Here is a 13,606-nt window from a genome sequence, read left to right as displayed (position 1 = left end):
GCAGACTTCTGCAGTCTGAAGCAGAGCAGCCTGGGAAATGCCTTGCTCGCTGCTGTGGTGCATAGACTAGGCCTCTGTGTGGTCAGTGGATCAGGCTTAGTGGCATCCTCTGATAACCTGGGGCATTCTCTCTCTCCCTTCCTTCCTGAGCTGCTTTGTTGATCTATTACTTTTTATAAAATACATTTCCTCTGAACGGTTTCTCAGCTGTCACTGTGGAAAAGCCTAGCCAGGAATTCATTATCTGGGCATTTAATCATCGGCAAGTCTTCTCTCTCTCTCTCTTTCTCTCTCTCTCCCTCCCTCCCTCCGTCTGTGCCAGCACCTCCCAGTCCAATAAGGAGTGAATCCTCTGAGTATTCTCAGGTTTCTGTTCTCTGTGCCCTCTGCAGAAGCAAGTGGCGCCCTGTCATGGATCAAGTGGCCTACGTCCGTAGATAAGGGCAACCAAGCCTGTCCCTGCGTTGTCAGGAGCCAAAGAGGGAGACCGGATCAGTCCTGAGAAGGATGGCTGGCTAGAGATGACATTACTCAAGGACAGAGAGGAGAAAAGGGGTCACCAGTTTAGGGTGTTCCCCCTCCCTTTGCGATGAGGGATGTGGGGAAATTTTTGGACAAGTTTATGAAGTCAGCCTCAGAGCAGAAGTTGTTATATGACAGCCCTGCCCAGGTGGGGTGAGGGGAGGAGGGAGTTTGGATGGTATTCTCAAATATCCACCACACCACCCTTGAACCCTGTGGATCAGACATGGATTCCTTGTGCCGTGGGAGCTGCAGGTTGGGGGACAGAACAGCAGATTGCTTTGACTGGGGCTCCATTACTTGCAGCCCCCAAACCCCCTGGTCTTGGAAATCTGGTGATCCAAAAGGACCAGTCCTAGTCTTTTTTCTGTGTTTACAAAATTCCCAAATTGGCTGATCTCCTGTCTGTGCAAGTCAGTGCTGATGGAAGCCACAAGGCCATCCCATCCTCTCTGTACTGGCAGGCTACCCGCCCTGCTTGCCATTTGCCTGTTTGCTCTAGGTTCTTGTCAGTCTTTGGACCTGAGCACCTGACAGGAGCCCAAGGGATCTAGCTGGCCAAGCATACCTGCGAGTCTTGAAAAATCCATGGCAAAGAGTGCGTGCCTTCCAGCATTTCACAGAAGAAAGAAGCAATGTACATGCAATACCCCTGTTGTCATACCAAGCATTGCTCGACTGTCTTCCCACCTCCCCAGCCCAGTAATTGAATGCTCTGCTCTGTACAGTGCTCATTTACTCTGCAGCATCCCATCCTCCATTAATTTAAAAGCCAAGAAAGTGTGACTGTTCTTTCGAATAAAGGTATGCTAGTGGAACGTCAGTGTCCTAGCATTTGCTGTCACTGTTTCACAATGTACCTTGGGAGCAGTGGCGTTTGAAATGGCCATGTGTGCCTTGCAGGGTGCTTTAATGCTCATGTGCATCAGGTTCCTTCCATTCCTACCCACATGCTGCTAGAGCCCTGGGAGAGGGGGCTGAATCCCAGAGAACAACAACAGGAGCAAGAAATAAAGCATGAAAGAGGTACTGCCAGGGTAGGGATAAAAAAGGTAGCACATTTTGTTTTTCAGGGACAGGGATCAAAATGTTGGGACTGCCCTGGGGAATAGGGACAGGAAAGCCTCAGCCATCTCCAAACAATCCAGCTTAGTGAAACTTCTTGCATTCCACTGTCTGCAAAGGGAAGAGAGTAGGCAGCAACACGAATGAGCCAGTTGAATTGTATGGATGGTAAAGCTTTCCCTGGACCTTGCCATTACCGATTGCAGATTTTGGGATGCCGTGTATGGGTGCTTCCCAACAAGAACTCTGTGCATGCAGAATGCTGGTGTGTCAGGCAAAAGAGTTCAGTGTATTCCACGAAAAGGAAATGGATGGGCCTGTATGATAAGTGAAACACGTAACTCCTTCTCTGCCATGCTACTTGAAGTGATATCAGCTGAGTAATACTTTACTGCCTGATCCTTCCAGTTGGTCTCTGCAGTGTAGAAAGTAGATTCCTCCCCCTCCCCCCTATTTCTTGCACGCAGTTGTCAATTACCTCTTATCCACCAAACTTCTTGATTTCCACAGTTGGGCAGATGCTACAGAAACAATCAGCCCCTTATCACAGTTGGAAGCTGCATTCTGCAGAATCAAAGGGGAGGTAAATTTCACCCGAGTCCCCAGCCGAGCTTCCATCTGTCTCCAATGCAGCACAAGAGGCCTCCTCCTCCTCCGCGTAGGCCAGAGAGCTGTGTTGCCTTGGAAGTGGGAGAAACAATGCTCTTGGGCAGAACGGGAGAATAGACGAGAGCCGTTCCTGTCTTGGACGTGCCAGGGTCCCTCTCTGCGGCTTAGAAACAACGTCCATATGCGGCTGACAGCTGAGCCCAAGGGAGCCAGCTGGGAAGACATCTCGTATGTTCTGAAGCTGCTTGTTCAAGGACCTTTGGTGTCAGGTCTTGCTTGAATCTGTTTCTGGGTCCAAATGAATCCCAGAAATCTTCCTTGCAGCGAGTTCCTGCCTCTGGGATACAAATGCAAGAGATTGTTTCAGAGGGTAGCCGTGCTGGCTGGCAGTAGAACAATTCGATTTGAGTCCAGTAGCATAGAATCATAGAGTTGGACGGGTCCTCCTGGGTCATCTACAATGTACAATGCGGGAAGTTCACAAATGCCTTCCCTCTACGCACCACCAGTGACCTCTAGTCCATGCCCGGAAGATGGCAAAACAAACAAACAACAACATCCTACAGGATCTCTTGCCAAACTGGCTGGAGGTAAATTGCTTCCTGACCCCAAACGGTGATCAGCATTTCCCTGGGTGTGTAAGAAAGGGCCACGAGACCTAAGCATAGATGCAGCCCTTCCTGCCTTCCCTCTCATGATCTGCCTAAGATCACAGAAAACAGCATTTTAGAGACCAACGAGATTTTCAAGAGTTAAAGCTACTTTCATTGGAATGCAAAAGGTTTCTCAGAGCTGGATTCCTTGGTGAGTTGGGGGCTTTCGTGCTTCCAGTGACTTTGAGGTCATTCCCATTGTGTCGCTGTCTCTCCCCCCCGCCCCATCACAGTCAGCTCTTGGAGTGAATTTATGAGTAGTTTTAACATCTTAAAAATATTTTGTGGCAAAATCGCTGTGTGGACATTCTGAATTCTACCTACGGGTTATGTTTTAGGTGGTTTTAGCGAAGGGGGTGGGGTGGATTGTGTTGAACTGAAGTCAGCATCCAATTCACTCGTGTGGAACAGCGTCAGTGGAAATGGTTAATGCTCGGCACAAAGACATCAATTGGAAAAGGCAGCCGTAAAAACTACATATTTCAGAAAGTGGTAACCTATATCAGTGCAATCCTAAGCAACGTTGCATCCTTCTAGGTCTACTGAAGTCAGTGGGTTTCAGAGGGTATAACTCTGCTTAGGACTGCACTGTCAATATGGCTAAAAGCATGCACAATCAAGTAGGACTCTTCCTGGTGCCTAACAAAGATCTGGTACAGCTAGAGAGCTGTAGCGATTAGAGCCATGTGCCTATAACAAGGGAGACTCTCCAGTTGGCCATGAAACTCACGGGTAATTTTGGGCCCAGCCTGCCTTTTTCTAACCTACCTTACAAGCTTGTAGTGGGAGTGAGTTAGAGGAGAGGAGTAACATGTACGCCACCCTAAGATACCTGGAGCAAGTGTGGGATAAAACTATCCTAGAAAGGTAGTAGCAAAGCCACCAAGGTATGAAGGGGAGGGATATAGGGGGAGGGATGCTGGCTCAGTGGTAGAGCATCTGCTTGGGAAGCAGAAGGTCCCAGGTTCAATCCCCGGCATCTCCAAAAAAGGGTCCAGGCAAATAGGTGTGAAAAACCTCAGCTTGAGACCCTGGAGAGCCGCTGCCAGTCTGAGAAGACAATACTGACTTTGATGGACCAAAGGTCTGATTCAGTATAAGGCAGCTTCATATGTTCATGAACTGGGAAGCCTCTGGCTTTAATTTCATCTTTGCTATGCATGTACTAGGCCAGGGGTTCCCAACCTTTTTGAGGGCGCACCTTTGCAATTCTGATGTGGTGGGTGCAACTGCAAAATGGCTGCCACAGGAGCGTCTTGCAAAGGAAGCTCAGGTGCAGGGGGGCAGTGGGGTAATTTTAAAAATACACTGGGGAAGAGGAGTCAGGGGAGACTAAAACATGTGGGCAGCTCCCACAGAAACAACTGGGTTTTTTAACCTGCACAGCCAGACAGAATGCCATTGGCCATTCAAAAGCCCTGCTGGGCAGGAGCCCCACATGACCACTCCCACTTTCTAAAAACAATTGACAGGCACCAGGAAAAGGTGCTGACGTGCGCCATGGCTCCCATGAGCACCGTGTTGGGGACTTCTGCATCAAATGGGCTTAAATCAAGGCAACCTGCAGCCTCAGTGCAGGAGTAATCATTCTTACCTTACCTTATAAGGCAGAAGCTGGGTTCAGGTAGCCGACTCAAGGTTGACTCAGCCTTCCATCCTTCTGAGGTCGGCAAAATGAGTACCCAGCTTGCTGGGGGGAAAGTGTAGATGACTGGGGAAGGCAATGGCAAACCAGCTCATAAAAAAGTCTGCCGTGAAAATGTGATGCAACATCACCCCAGAGTTGGGAAGGACTGGTGCTTGCATGGGGGACTACCTTTACCTTTTTTAACAATGACAACTAAACCATGTGAGAGCCATTTGAATACTTAAACCAGAAGGTGGTTATCGTGGGGCTTCCTGTAGGACTCTCTTTGTCTTTCGACAGCACAGTGGCCAGTTTCATTGTGGGCATGGAATAAGTTTGAGAGTTTTAATTCTATCAACATATGTAGGGGAACCTCCATATTCAGAGGCACTAAGTCTGAGAGTTTTAATTCTTTCAACATATCTTGGAACTTATGAATTCCAGAGCCAGGAGGCAACATCTGGCGCATGCTTTGGCCTCTGTGCTGTGTTGTTGGACCTCCAGAGAAACTGGTTGGCTACTGTGTGAGACAGGATGCTGGACTAGATGGACCACTGCTCTGACTAAGCAGGGGGTCTTCTTATGTTACTGCAACCTTTACTTCTTGCATGGGAGAAGTCAAGTAATTCCAGGTAACAGGTGCATTGATCCTCTTGCCCCCCTGCCCTATATTGAATCTAGTAATTTAAAGGTTTTTTTAAAGTAGTAATGTATCCCCTGACGTTTCTATTTATTGTTTAAAAAATTGTATCCCCCTCCTCCTGTATAGCCTATGGTGGCTTAAAAGCACAGGCCCCAGAACATAATTAAAAATATAAATTGAACCACACAGCTTTCCAAAGAAAGTGTGTGTGTGTGTGTGTGTGTATTGGGGGGGGGGGACACATTAATTGCCTGCCAGTAGAGATACATTTCAGTGTAAAAATTGCCCTTATAAAAAAGCATACTGAAGAAGAGCAATCTTTTCAATCCTATGAGAAACCAGCAGAGTTGTCATTTTCTGCACAGCCCGTATGGAAATCCATTCTACAACTGGGCAAGCAAGAAAAAAAAAATGCCGGGGAATGTGTGGGGCCACATCATATATGGAAGGGGGCCTGAGAAAAGGAACCACTGTGAGGAACCTGGCAGCCACTCAGGGTTGACAACAGGGAAATTTATGGTTGCTAGATCTGGGCAGGGAAATACCTGAAGATTTTGGAGACAGAACCTGGAGAAGGTGTGGTTTGGGGAGGGGAGGGGAGGAACCTCAGCAGGGTATATTTCTTACTTTGAAATAGAGATGGTATTCTGTGCAGACACTGTTCCTCCAGACCTGTTAGCTTTGAGAAGGTGGTCCATATCTTCTGCTTGCAGGTCACAAAGTCTTGGGACTTCCCCTTCATGGGCTGAGAACAGGAATGTGTTTGATGCCGCTGTTCTGATTAGTGCCTCTGAATGTGGAGGTCCCCCTCAGTCACCACGGCTAGTAGCCATTGACAGACTTCTCCTCCATGAATCTACCTAACTCCCTTTTAAAGCTGTTTATTCCTGTGGATGTCGCTACAGCCTTGGGCAGCAAATTCCACATTTTAATCACTCTCTGTGTAAAGAAATATTTCCTTGCTTACGTCCTGAACTACGGTACTACCATCAGTTTCATTGGATGCCCTCAAGTTCTAGTATTTTGAGGGAGGGAGAAAATTTTCTGTTTGTCAACTCTCTTCACTCCATGCATAATTTTATAAACCCATATCATGTTCCCGCCCACCCACCCCCCAACTGAAAAGTCCCAGACTCTAGCTTTTCCTTATAGGGAAGGTGCTTCAACTGCAACATCAATTTGGTTGCCCCTCTTCTACACATTTTCCAGCTCTGCAGTGTCTTTTTTTGAGATTTGGTGACCAGAACTGTACACAGTATTCCAGAGGAGGCTGCAGTATAACATTTCATTCTCAGTTCCTGGCCATTTCATTCTCAGTACCTTTCCTAATAAACCCTCAGATGAAGGCTAAGTAGACCCAGGTTCAAATCCCCGCTCTGCTGTGAAGCTCACTATGTGATCCTGAAGCCAATCGCCATCTCTCAATTTCACTAGACTTACAGGCTGTTGTGAGGATAAAACGGGGGGAGGGAGAACCAGGTATACCACCCTGAGGTGCTTGGAGAGGAAAGGTGGGCTAAAAATGGAGGAGGCTATGGTTTGTGTTAGGAAATAGTTCCCACAGGTCAGGTGATCAATGTTATGGATAATATTCAAGTTTTTGCTCTCTGGTTACTAATATGTTGAGAGTAACAAGATTTTTCTGTACAGAAACTTCACAAGAGATTTCTGGAGTCTTGTGTGGTTGACTGCCAAGCTGATGATATGTGTTTAGGTGTTATTATAATTTGACTGTTGGCATAACATTCTGTGTACTTTCCATGTTTTGTTGTTGTATGCTGGCAAAAAACTAGAGATGAGCCAATACGGTCGTCCCTGTTTCTTTTGGATTTTGTGCATTGTTGGGTTTTGCAGCTGCTGTTGATGATCTGTTTCATTTTCTTTTTACACCATTTTTGTGCCATCAGTGGAGAAATTCAACATGCAGAAAAGAGAAACAGTGCCAAACTAAGACTTGTGGATTTATTTCCCATATGGGAAAAAAAAACAAATTTGAAATTGAAAAGGGAGAATTCAGATTGAACCTGATTATTTTTGAAATTTGATCTTACCTCCTTTTCATTCAGCCTTCTGCCTTTTTTTTGGACATCAAATCACAGCTGACTTATGGCAACCCCATAGTGTTTTCATGAGAGATGAACAGAGGTGGTTTGCCGTCACCTGCCTCTGTGTAGTGACCTTGGACTTCCTTGTGGTCTCCCATCCAAATACTAACTAGCAGGGCTTTTTTGTAGTAGGAACTCATTTGCATATTAGACCACACACCCCTGATGTTGCCAGTCATCCAAGAGCTTAGGGCTGTTATTACAGGGCCTCTCTGAGCCCCCAAATGGGCGAATGGGTGGAATATAAATAAAATAATAATAATAATAGGTACGTATGTGGCCTAATATGCAAAGGAGTTCCTGCTACAAAAAAAACCCTTGCTAACAAGGGCTGACGCTGCTTAGCTTCTGAGATCGGACAAGATTGGGCCATCCAGATCTTTGAGTTGACCCATAAATCAAATCGACTGGTTTAGTGGAGAGCCATATCAGTCTGACCCTGTCTTTTGCTTCCTTGGCTGCTCTCCTGCAGGTGACGTTCACCAAACGGAAGTTTGGGTTGATGAAGAAAGCCTACGAACTCAGCGTCCTGTGCGACTGCGAGATTGCCCTGATCATTTTCAACCATTCGAACAAACTGTTCCAGTACGCCAGCACTGACATGGACAAGGTGCTTCTGAAGTACACAGAGTACAACGAACCCCACGAGAGCCGGACCAACGCAGATATCATTGAGGTAAAGAGCATTCCCCCATCCCACCTCACCCCATCCCACATTCCTCTGGCCCTCGTTCTAGCAAGCCACATGATATGAGAACACTCCAAACTCTGGTGCTGTGTCTAGATTGTACGCAACAGTCTCCAATAAAGCCCAGATATCTGTGAGCACGGAACACCTGAATGTTCCATTTAGTGGTAATGCCTGAAAGGTTATCTGATAGTATAACTTTATAAAAAAATCCAGCTTTCCATTTCCTACAGCAGTCATTGGAAGAACCCACATCTGGGGTACGAGGGCAACAAACTCTATAGGCTTGTATTCTACAAAGTGTCAGTAGAACAGGGAGTGGTTTCTCTTGCTGTCCCTTTAGACCTTCAGATTGTCGCTGGGGTTGCAGAACCTGTGTGAATGAATAGCCGAGTGGGTTGGGGTTCTGAAGTGAGGGAGGGGGAAGGGGGTTGTTGATGAAAGAGGGAATTGGAGCCATTTTACCCCTGTCTCACTGTGGCCCTCCCCCCATCTCAGCTTTGCAGCTGCTTGTCCAGGTGGGTTCATAACTCCTGAAATGATGTTTCTGGGGATCGGGGTGGGGGGGTGGGCTGCTGGGGTAGTGAATGCAGGGGAAATGAGCTTACACTTTGGCCAACAGAGGCCAATTCTTTAAGCAAGTGGTCTTTCTGTTTTGTTTCCCCCCCTGCCAGAGATAGCCTTCGAACTTTGACATTCCATTTAGCAATTGTATCCGATAGCTATCGACAGACCTTTCCTTTGTAAATTCAGTTCCTCCCCCCAGTTTTAATTAAAGTGATATTTTCACTGGGTGGAAGAAATTTTGGCAGGTACAGCAGTGTCTCCCGCCGATATACCACTGTACTCAGTGCCAATTCGATGTGATTCAGCAACTAAAGAAACCAGATCAGATGAATTTAAGGGGTGGCAGGAGTTCAAATCAAGGCTGTCCAATGATCTTAGATGGTCACTTTCAGGGAAATGGCACCACAAGGTGGGAATTGTCACCCTTTGTGGTTCTCATAACTGTGTCCCCCCCCCAACAGGATGATGAGTAAAGGATTAGGATTATGTCATGACTTCTCTGTCCTCCAGAGGTAACTTAATCTGGTTTAATTTCTGGTGAGAGTGTGGATCTTTCAGTGAAAAAGCAGACTTCTAGGAGCAATTCTGGAAGCAAGCCAGAGAGCAATCAGGAGTACAAACACAGCCGGAGATGGAGGTTGGCCAATCTCAGTCTTTAGCCTCCCAGGTATCCATCCACCCCCAGCTCCCCTCCCTCTGCTTTCCTCCTCTCCTTTCGGCAGCCACTTTGCAAAGCCACAAAAGGCTCCGCTTCCTGCATGTGCCACGTTCCAGAGAGTGGGACAGAACTGAGCCCGTAACAGCCGCTTTGTCACCTTTCAATGAAAAACTCTGTGTGGGCAGCTCCCTTTTATGCTTGGGGAAATTTAGACAAATGAAAGGGTTGGCTGGGTAATTATTGACATTACAAGAGCATAAATTAAGCCACACAGAACCTTTAGTCATTCAATTTATCTGCTCCAGACGGTGTGGAATACAAGGCCAGTAAAGGGGTGCAGGGGGGAGGGAAATGTTCTGGGGGGAAATGCATTTTTTCATGCATGGTGCGTTCTTTTCACTTAGGTTCTCTCCATGTATTTTTTTTCCTGTTTGCAATATTGAAAAAACAATATATATCATTATGTTGTCATTGGTTTGCTACAGACCTGATGGCTAAATCATTTCCAGCTTTTTAAATTCAGAGCAAAGTGCTGGGGGAAATACGGTAGAGGTTTATAAAACGAGGCATATGCAGACATGCAAACCCCTGGCTTGATTGATTTATGCCGTTTATTCCCTACCTTGCTCCCCAATGGCATCCCAAAGTAGCTTACATCATTCTTGTTTCCATTTCATCCTCACAACAACCCTGTGAGGCAAGATAAGCTGCAAGTGTGTGACAGGCTCATGGGCACCCAGCAAGCTTCCAAGGGTGATTTGAACCTGTATCCCCTGTACCATGCTAGTTAACTGTAGTTAGCAGGATCTTCTATGTGCGGGCCTCTCTGCTAACAATGGTTATTTAGCATCCATTAAACTAGGATGTAAAAGGAAGGTTTGCAGTTAGCTTATTAACCACAATTATGCCTCAATCTCATTTTTGTATGATGTGCTAAGGTGGAGATAGTGGCATAATCCTGGCTTGTTCCCAGTCCTCAACTACAGAGATGTAGTCCTCAACTTTGTCGGGACAAAGACAATGAAATGTGATTTTGCAGTATATCTGAACTGAACCATCATGGGTTCTTTTTCTCTTTCTCTCCCATAAGACAAGGATTTGGTAGGGGGTGATACCAAGCAAAGTTAATGGACAGAAGGTTAAGGAAAGATAAAAAGAGGACTCAAGCGATTCATGAAAATATAAGGGTTTTGTGTGAACTCAAAACCTGTGTAGTTGCCAAGATCCATCAGATGCCTTCCCTGGAAACTTCTCTTCCCTAAGCCACCTGCTCATTGAGGGATTTCTGAGAAGTTTCCAAGGAACCTTGAGGGTTTCCCAGAACATGTTTTGCAAAACCACCACAGCAAACCAAAGGCACAATTTGACCTCTTGCCACAAAACAGGGCATACAAAATCCCATCCATCCAGCTCTTGTTTGAGTTCTTGAAATAACGGCATGTTTGCAGTGCATAGTGGAAACATGAAGCATTGATATGCTAAATATTGTTGATTTTCTGTAAGCTTTATTTAGAGAGCTGGGATACTTGGCTATGAATCAGGAAGGATCTACTTGAATCTTTACCTCTGCAGTGATCTATAAGAGTGGCCTTGGACAAGTTAACTCTCTTTCATTCAGCTTCAGCCCTCCCCCCCCCCCCCACAATGTGGGAATAATAACATGTGCCTACTTTGCACGGTTGGTGTAAAGACTGCACCAAGGTCAGTTCAAGAAAACATCTTCACTGGATAATAGATGAACCTCCAGAGTCGCTGGGGAAATTATATACTTTATCAAGCCAATGTCCTTTCCCACTAACCATTATAGATGGTGTGATCTTTAGAGATAACCCCTTCCTGACATCCCACAGTGGGATCTTAGCCAGAACTAAAGTTAAGAACATAAGAGAAGTCATGTTGGATCAGGCCAATGGCCACCCAGTCCAACACTCTGTTTGAGTTGTTCAAAGAGTGGCTGAAGAATCTCTCCCACCCCCCATCCTTGTTTGCTGCAGTCCAATTAGGTTTTCATCTTTGAATCCCTTCAGTAGACTTCCACTTGCTCCACCTACAGCTGAATCCCCCCAAGATATTAAACTCCCAAGTTACCAGCTGTTTTTCACAGTTTACCCCTTATTTGGGCAGCATTCTGTTTTATTTTTTTCCCCCTTTACCCCTCTGCATCTTGTCAGGTTCTGTGGGGGCGAGAATCGTAAGTGCCTCAAGGTGGCTTTTATGGCTTGCTCAATTTTGGTCTCATGGCCTACTGTGATTCTTAGCTTTAGGGGCTAATTGCAGGGTGTGGGACAAGGCCTGACATTTAGCAACCAGTGTAGCATAGCAGCAAAGAGAGATTCATCTCCCTAGACCCTGCTCTTGAAGGGAAGATTAAAAATGTGAGGAATGAATAACAAAACCTTCGGGGTTGGGAAAGAATCCTGTGATGCAGGCTGAAATAGACAGTCCTGGGCTAGATTGACCAGAGCCCTGAATCTATATAAGGCAGCTTCAAATGAATTATGATGTCACGAGGGGGACCGTAGCTCAGTGAGAGATTCGATTCGGTCCCTGGCATCACCACCAGCTGAAAGGGGTCTCAGCTAACAGATATGAGGAGAGCCCTTCCTCTGCTTGAGTTCTTGGAGAAGCATTAGCTGTCAGAGTAGATAATAGGCAAGATGGTTTCGCTTGTTCCAGACATTTGGAACTGGTTTTAGATTGTTGTTTTAAATCAATGTATAACTTAAATGTTGTTTTAAATTACCTTATATTGTATATTTTATATTGTATAATTTTATCGAACTCTTGTCAGCCGCCCTGAGCCTGCCTAGGCGGGGAGGGCGGGATATAAATAAAATTTATTATTATTATTATTATTATTATTATTGTTATATGACAATCCATCTCTGCTCTTTCCTGTGATACTGAACTTGATGGACCTGTGATCTAATCTCACTGAGCTCTAGCCAAGTCTTTTTTTTGCTTTCTTACCATCGGGTATAGGGTCTTCAAGGCAAAAGACATTCGGAGGCGGTTTGCCATTGCCTGCCTCTGCATAGCAGCCCAGGTATTCCTTGGAGCGCTCCCATCCAAATTCTAGCCAGGGTAGCTACATGGAACCTTTGTGTTCAGAGCAGCATCACTCTGAATGCTGGTTGCTGGAGGACAGGAACGAGCCTTAGTACTTGGGGAGACCCAGGTTCGAATCCCAGCTTGTGATGCCTTATTAATGGACCAGTTAGTCTCTGCCAGGTTAACCTACATCATATGGCTTGTTATAAGGATAAAATGGGAATGTTGCTTTGAGCTTGTGGTACAATGGTTCGGATTCAAACAATAGATATTTTCTTCTTTTGTAAAGAAGAAGATGATGATATTGGATTTATACCTCCCCTTCACTCTGAATCTCAGAGAGGCTCACAATCTCCTTTACCTCCCCCCCACCACAACAGACACTCTGTGAGATGGGTGGGGCTGAGAGAACTCTCACAGCAGCTGCCCTTTCAAGGACAATGAGAGCTCCCATGAGAGCTACGGCTGACCCAAGGCCATTCCAGCAGCTGCAAGTGGAGGAGTGGGGAATCAAACCCGGTTCTCCCAGATAAGAGTCTGCACACTTAACCACTACATCAAACTGAAAGTTGGTTTGTTTGTCACTGCTGAGCTTCCCTTGTCATAGTATAATCATTGTGTTGTTCCAGAGTGCAGTCCCAAGTCACAGAAGGCTAATGGCAAGATCTAACAATGTATCTGTAGTGTGTCATCAAGTTGCAGCTGACTTATGCCAACCCCATAGTGTTGCAAAGGCAAGAGATGTTCATAGGCAGTTTGCCATTGCCTGCCTTAGCATAGCAATCCCAGACTTCCTCAGTGGTCTTCCATCTAAATACTAATCAGGGCTGACCCTCCTTAGCTTCCAAGAACTGACAAGATTGAGCTAGCTATCCAGGTCAGGGCAAGACCTAATAATACCCTCCAATATTTCACAGATAAAAATAGGGACATGCTTGGACACACCCATATTCTCATACCAATGATACCGTCTCTGGAACCACACACCCTTTCCGTTTATTGCATGCTCTCATCTGCCTGGATGAAGCAGCCTACAGTCCAACGGTGTAAAAGCCAAGATATGTGTGCCAAGTGTTGTCAAGTTGCCTATGACCCTACGAATTAATGACTTCACAAAAGTCTTGTCTAACAGCCTTGCTGAGGTCTTGCAAACTGAAAGCTCTGTCCAAAGATGATAGTGGTTATATCGGCTGAGGGTCTGTTAGAAAAACCAAAGTCAACCTACATCAATTCCAAATATACATCAGCAGCTGCAATGTGCAAAATGGCAGACTCGGCACTGCCTGACGCTTTAATGTTCATGTCCAATCAAACCCTTGAAGAATGGCTACTCTAGCAACTTGCAGCCACTTTGGTGTAGTCGTTAAGTGTGTGGACTCTTATCTGGAAGAACTGGGTTTGAGAACTGGGTTCCCCAC

General features: G+C 45.9%; 1 protein-coding gene across 2 annotated transcripts in view; it reads left to right on the top strand.

The window, feature by feature from the left end:
* The window catches only part of MEF2D (myocyte enhancer factor 2D), a 201,334-nt gene that overhangs the window by 141,399 nt on the left and 46,329 nt on the right, over nucleotides 1-13,606 (top strand). For both annotated transcript variants that reach the window (XM_060253752.1, XM_060253743.1), the window contains one exon: nucleotides 7,697-7,900. In XM_060253752.1, the coding sequence (XP_060109735.1) occupies nucleotides 7,697-7,900 (204 nt within the window). The remainder of the gene's footprint in view (nucleotides 1-7,696; nucleotides 7,901-13,606) is intronic.

Source organism: Heteronotia binoei, chromosome 1, assembly GCF_032191835.1.
Source record: "Heteronotia binoei isolate CCM8104 ecotype False Entrance Well chromosome 1, APGP_CSIRO_Hbin_v1, whole genome shotgun sequence".
Lineage (NCBI taxonomy): Eukaryota > Metazoa > Chordata > Lepidosauria > Squamata > Gekkonidae > Heteronotia > Heteronotia binoei.
This window is presented reverse-complemented; position numbering and strand designations above follow the sequence as displayed.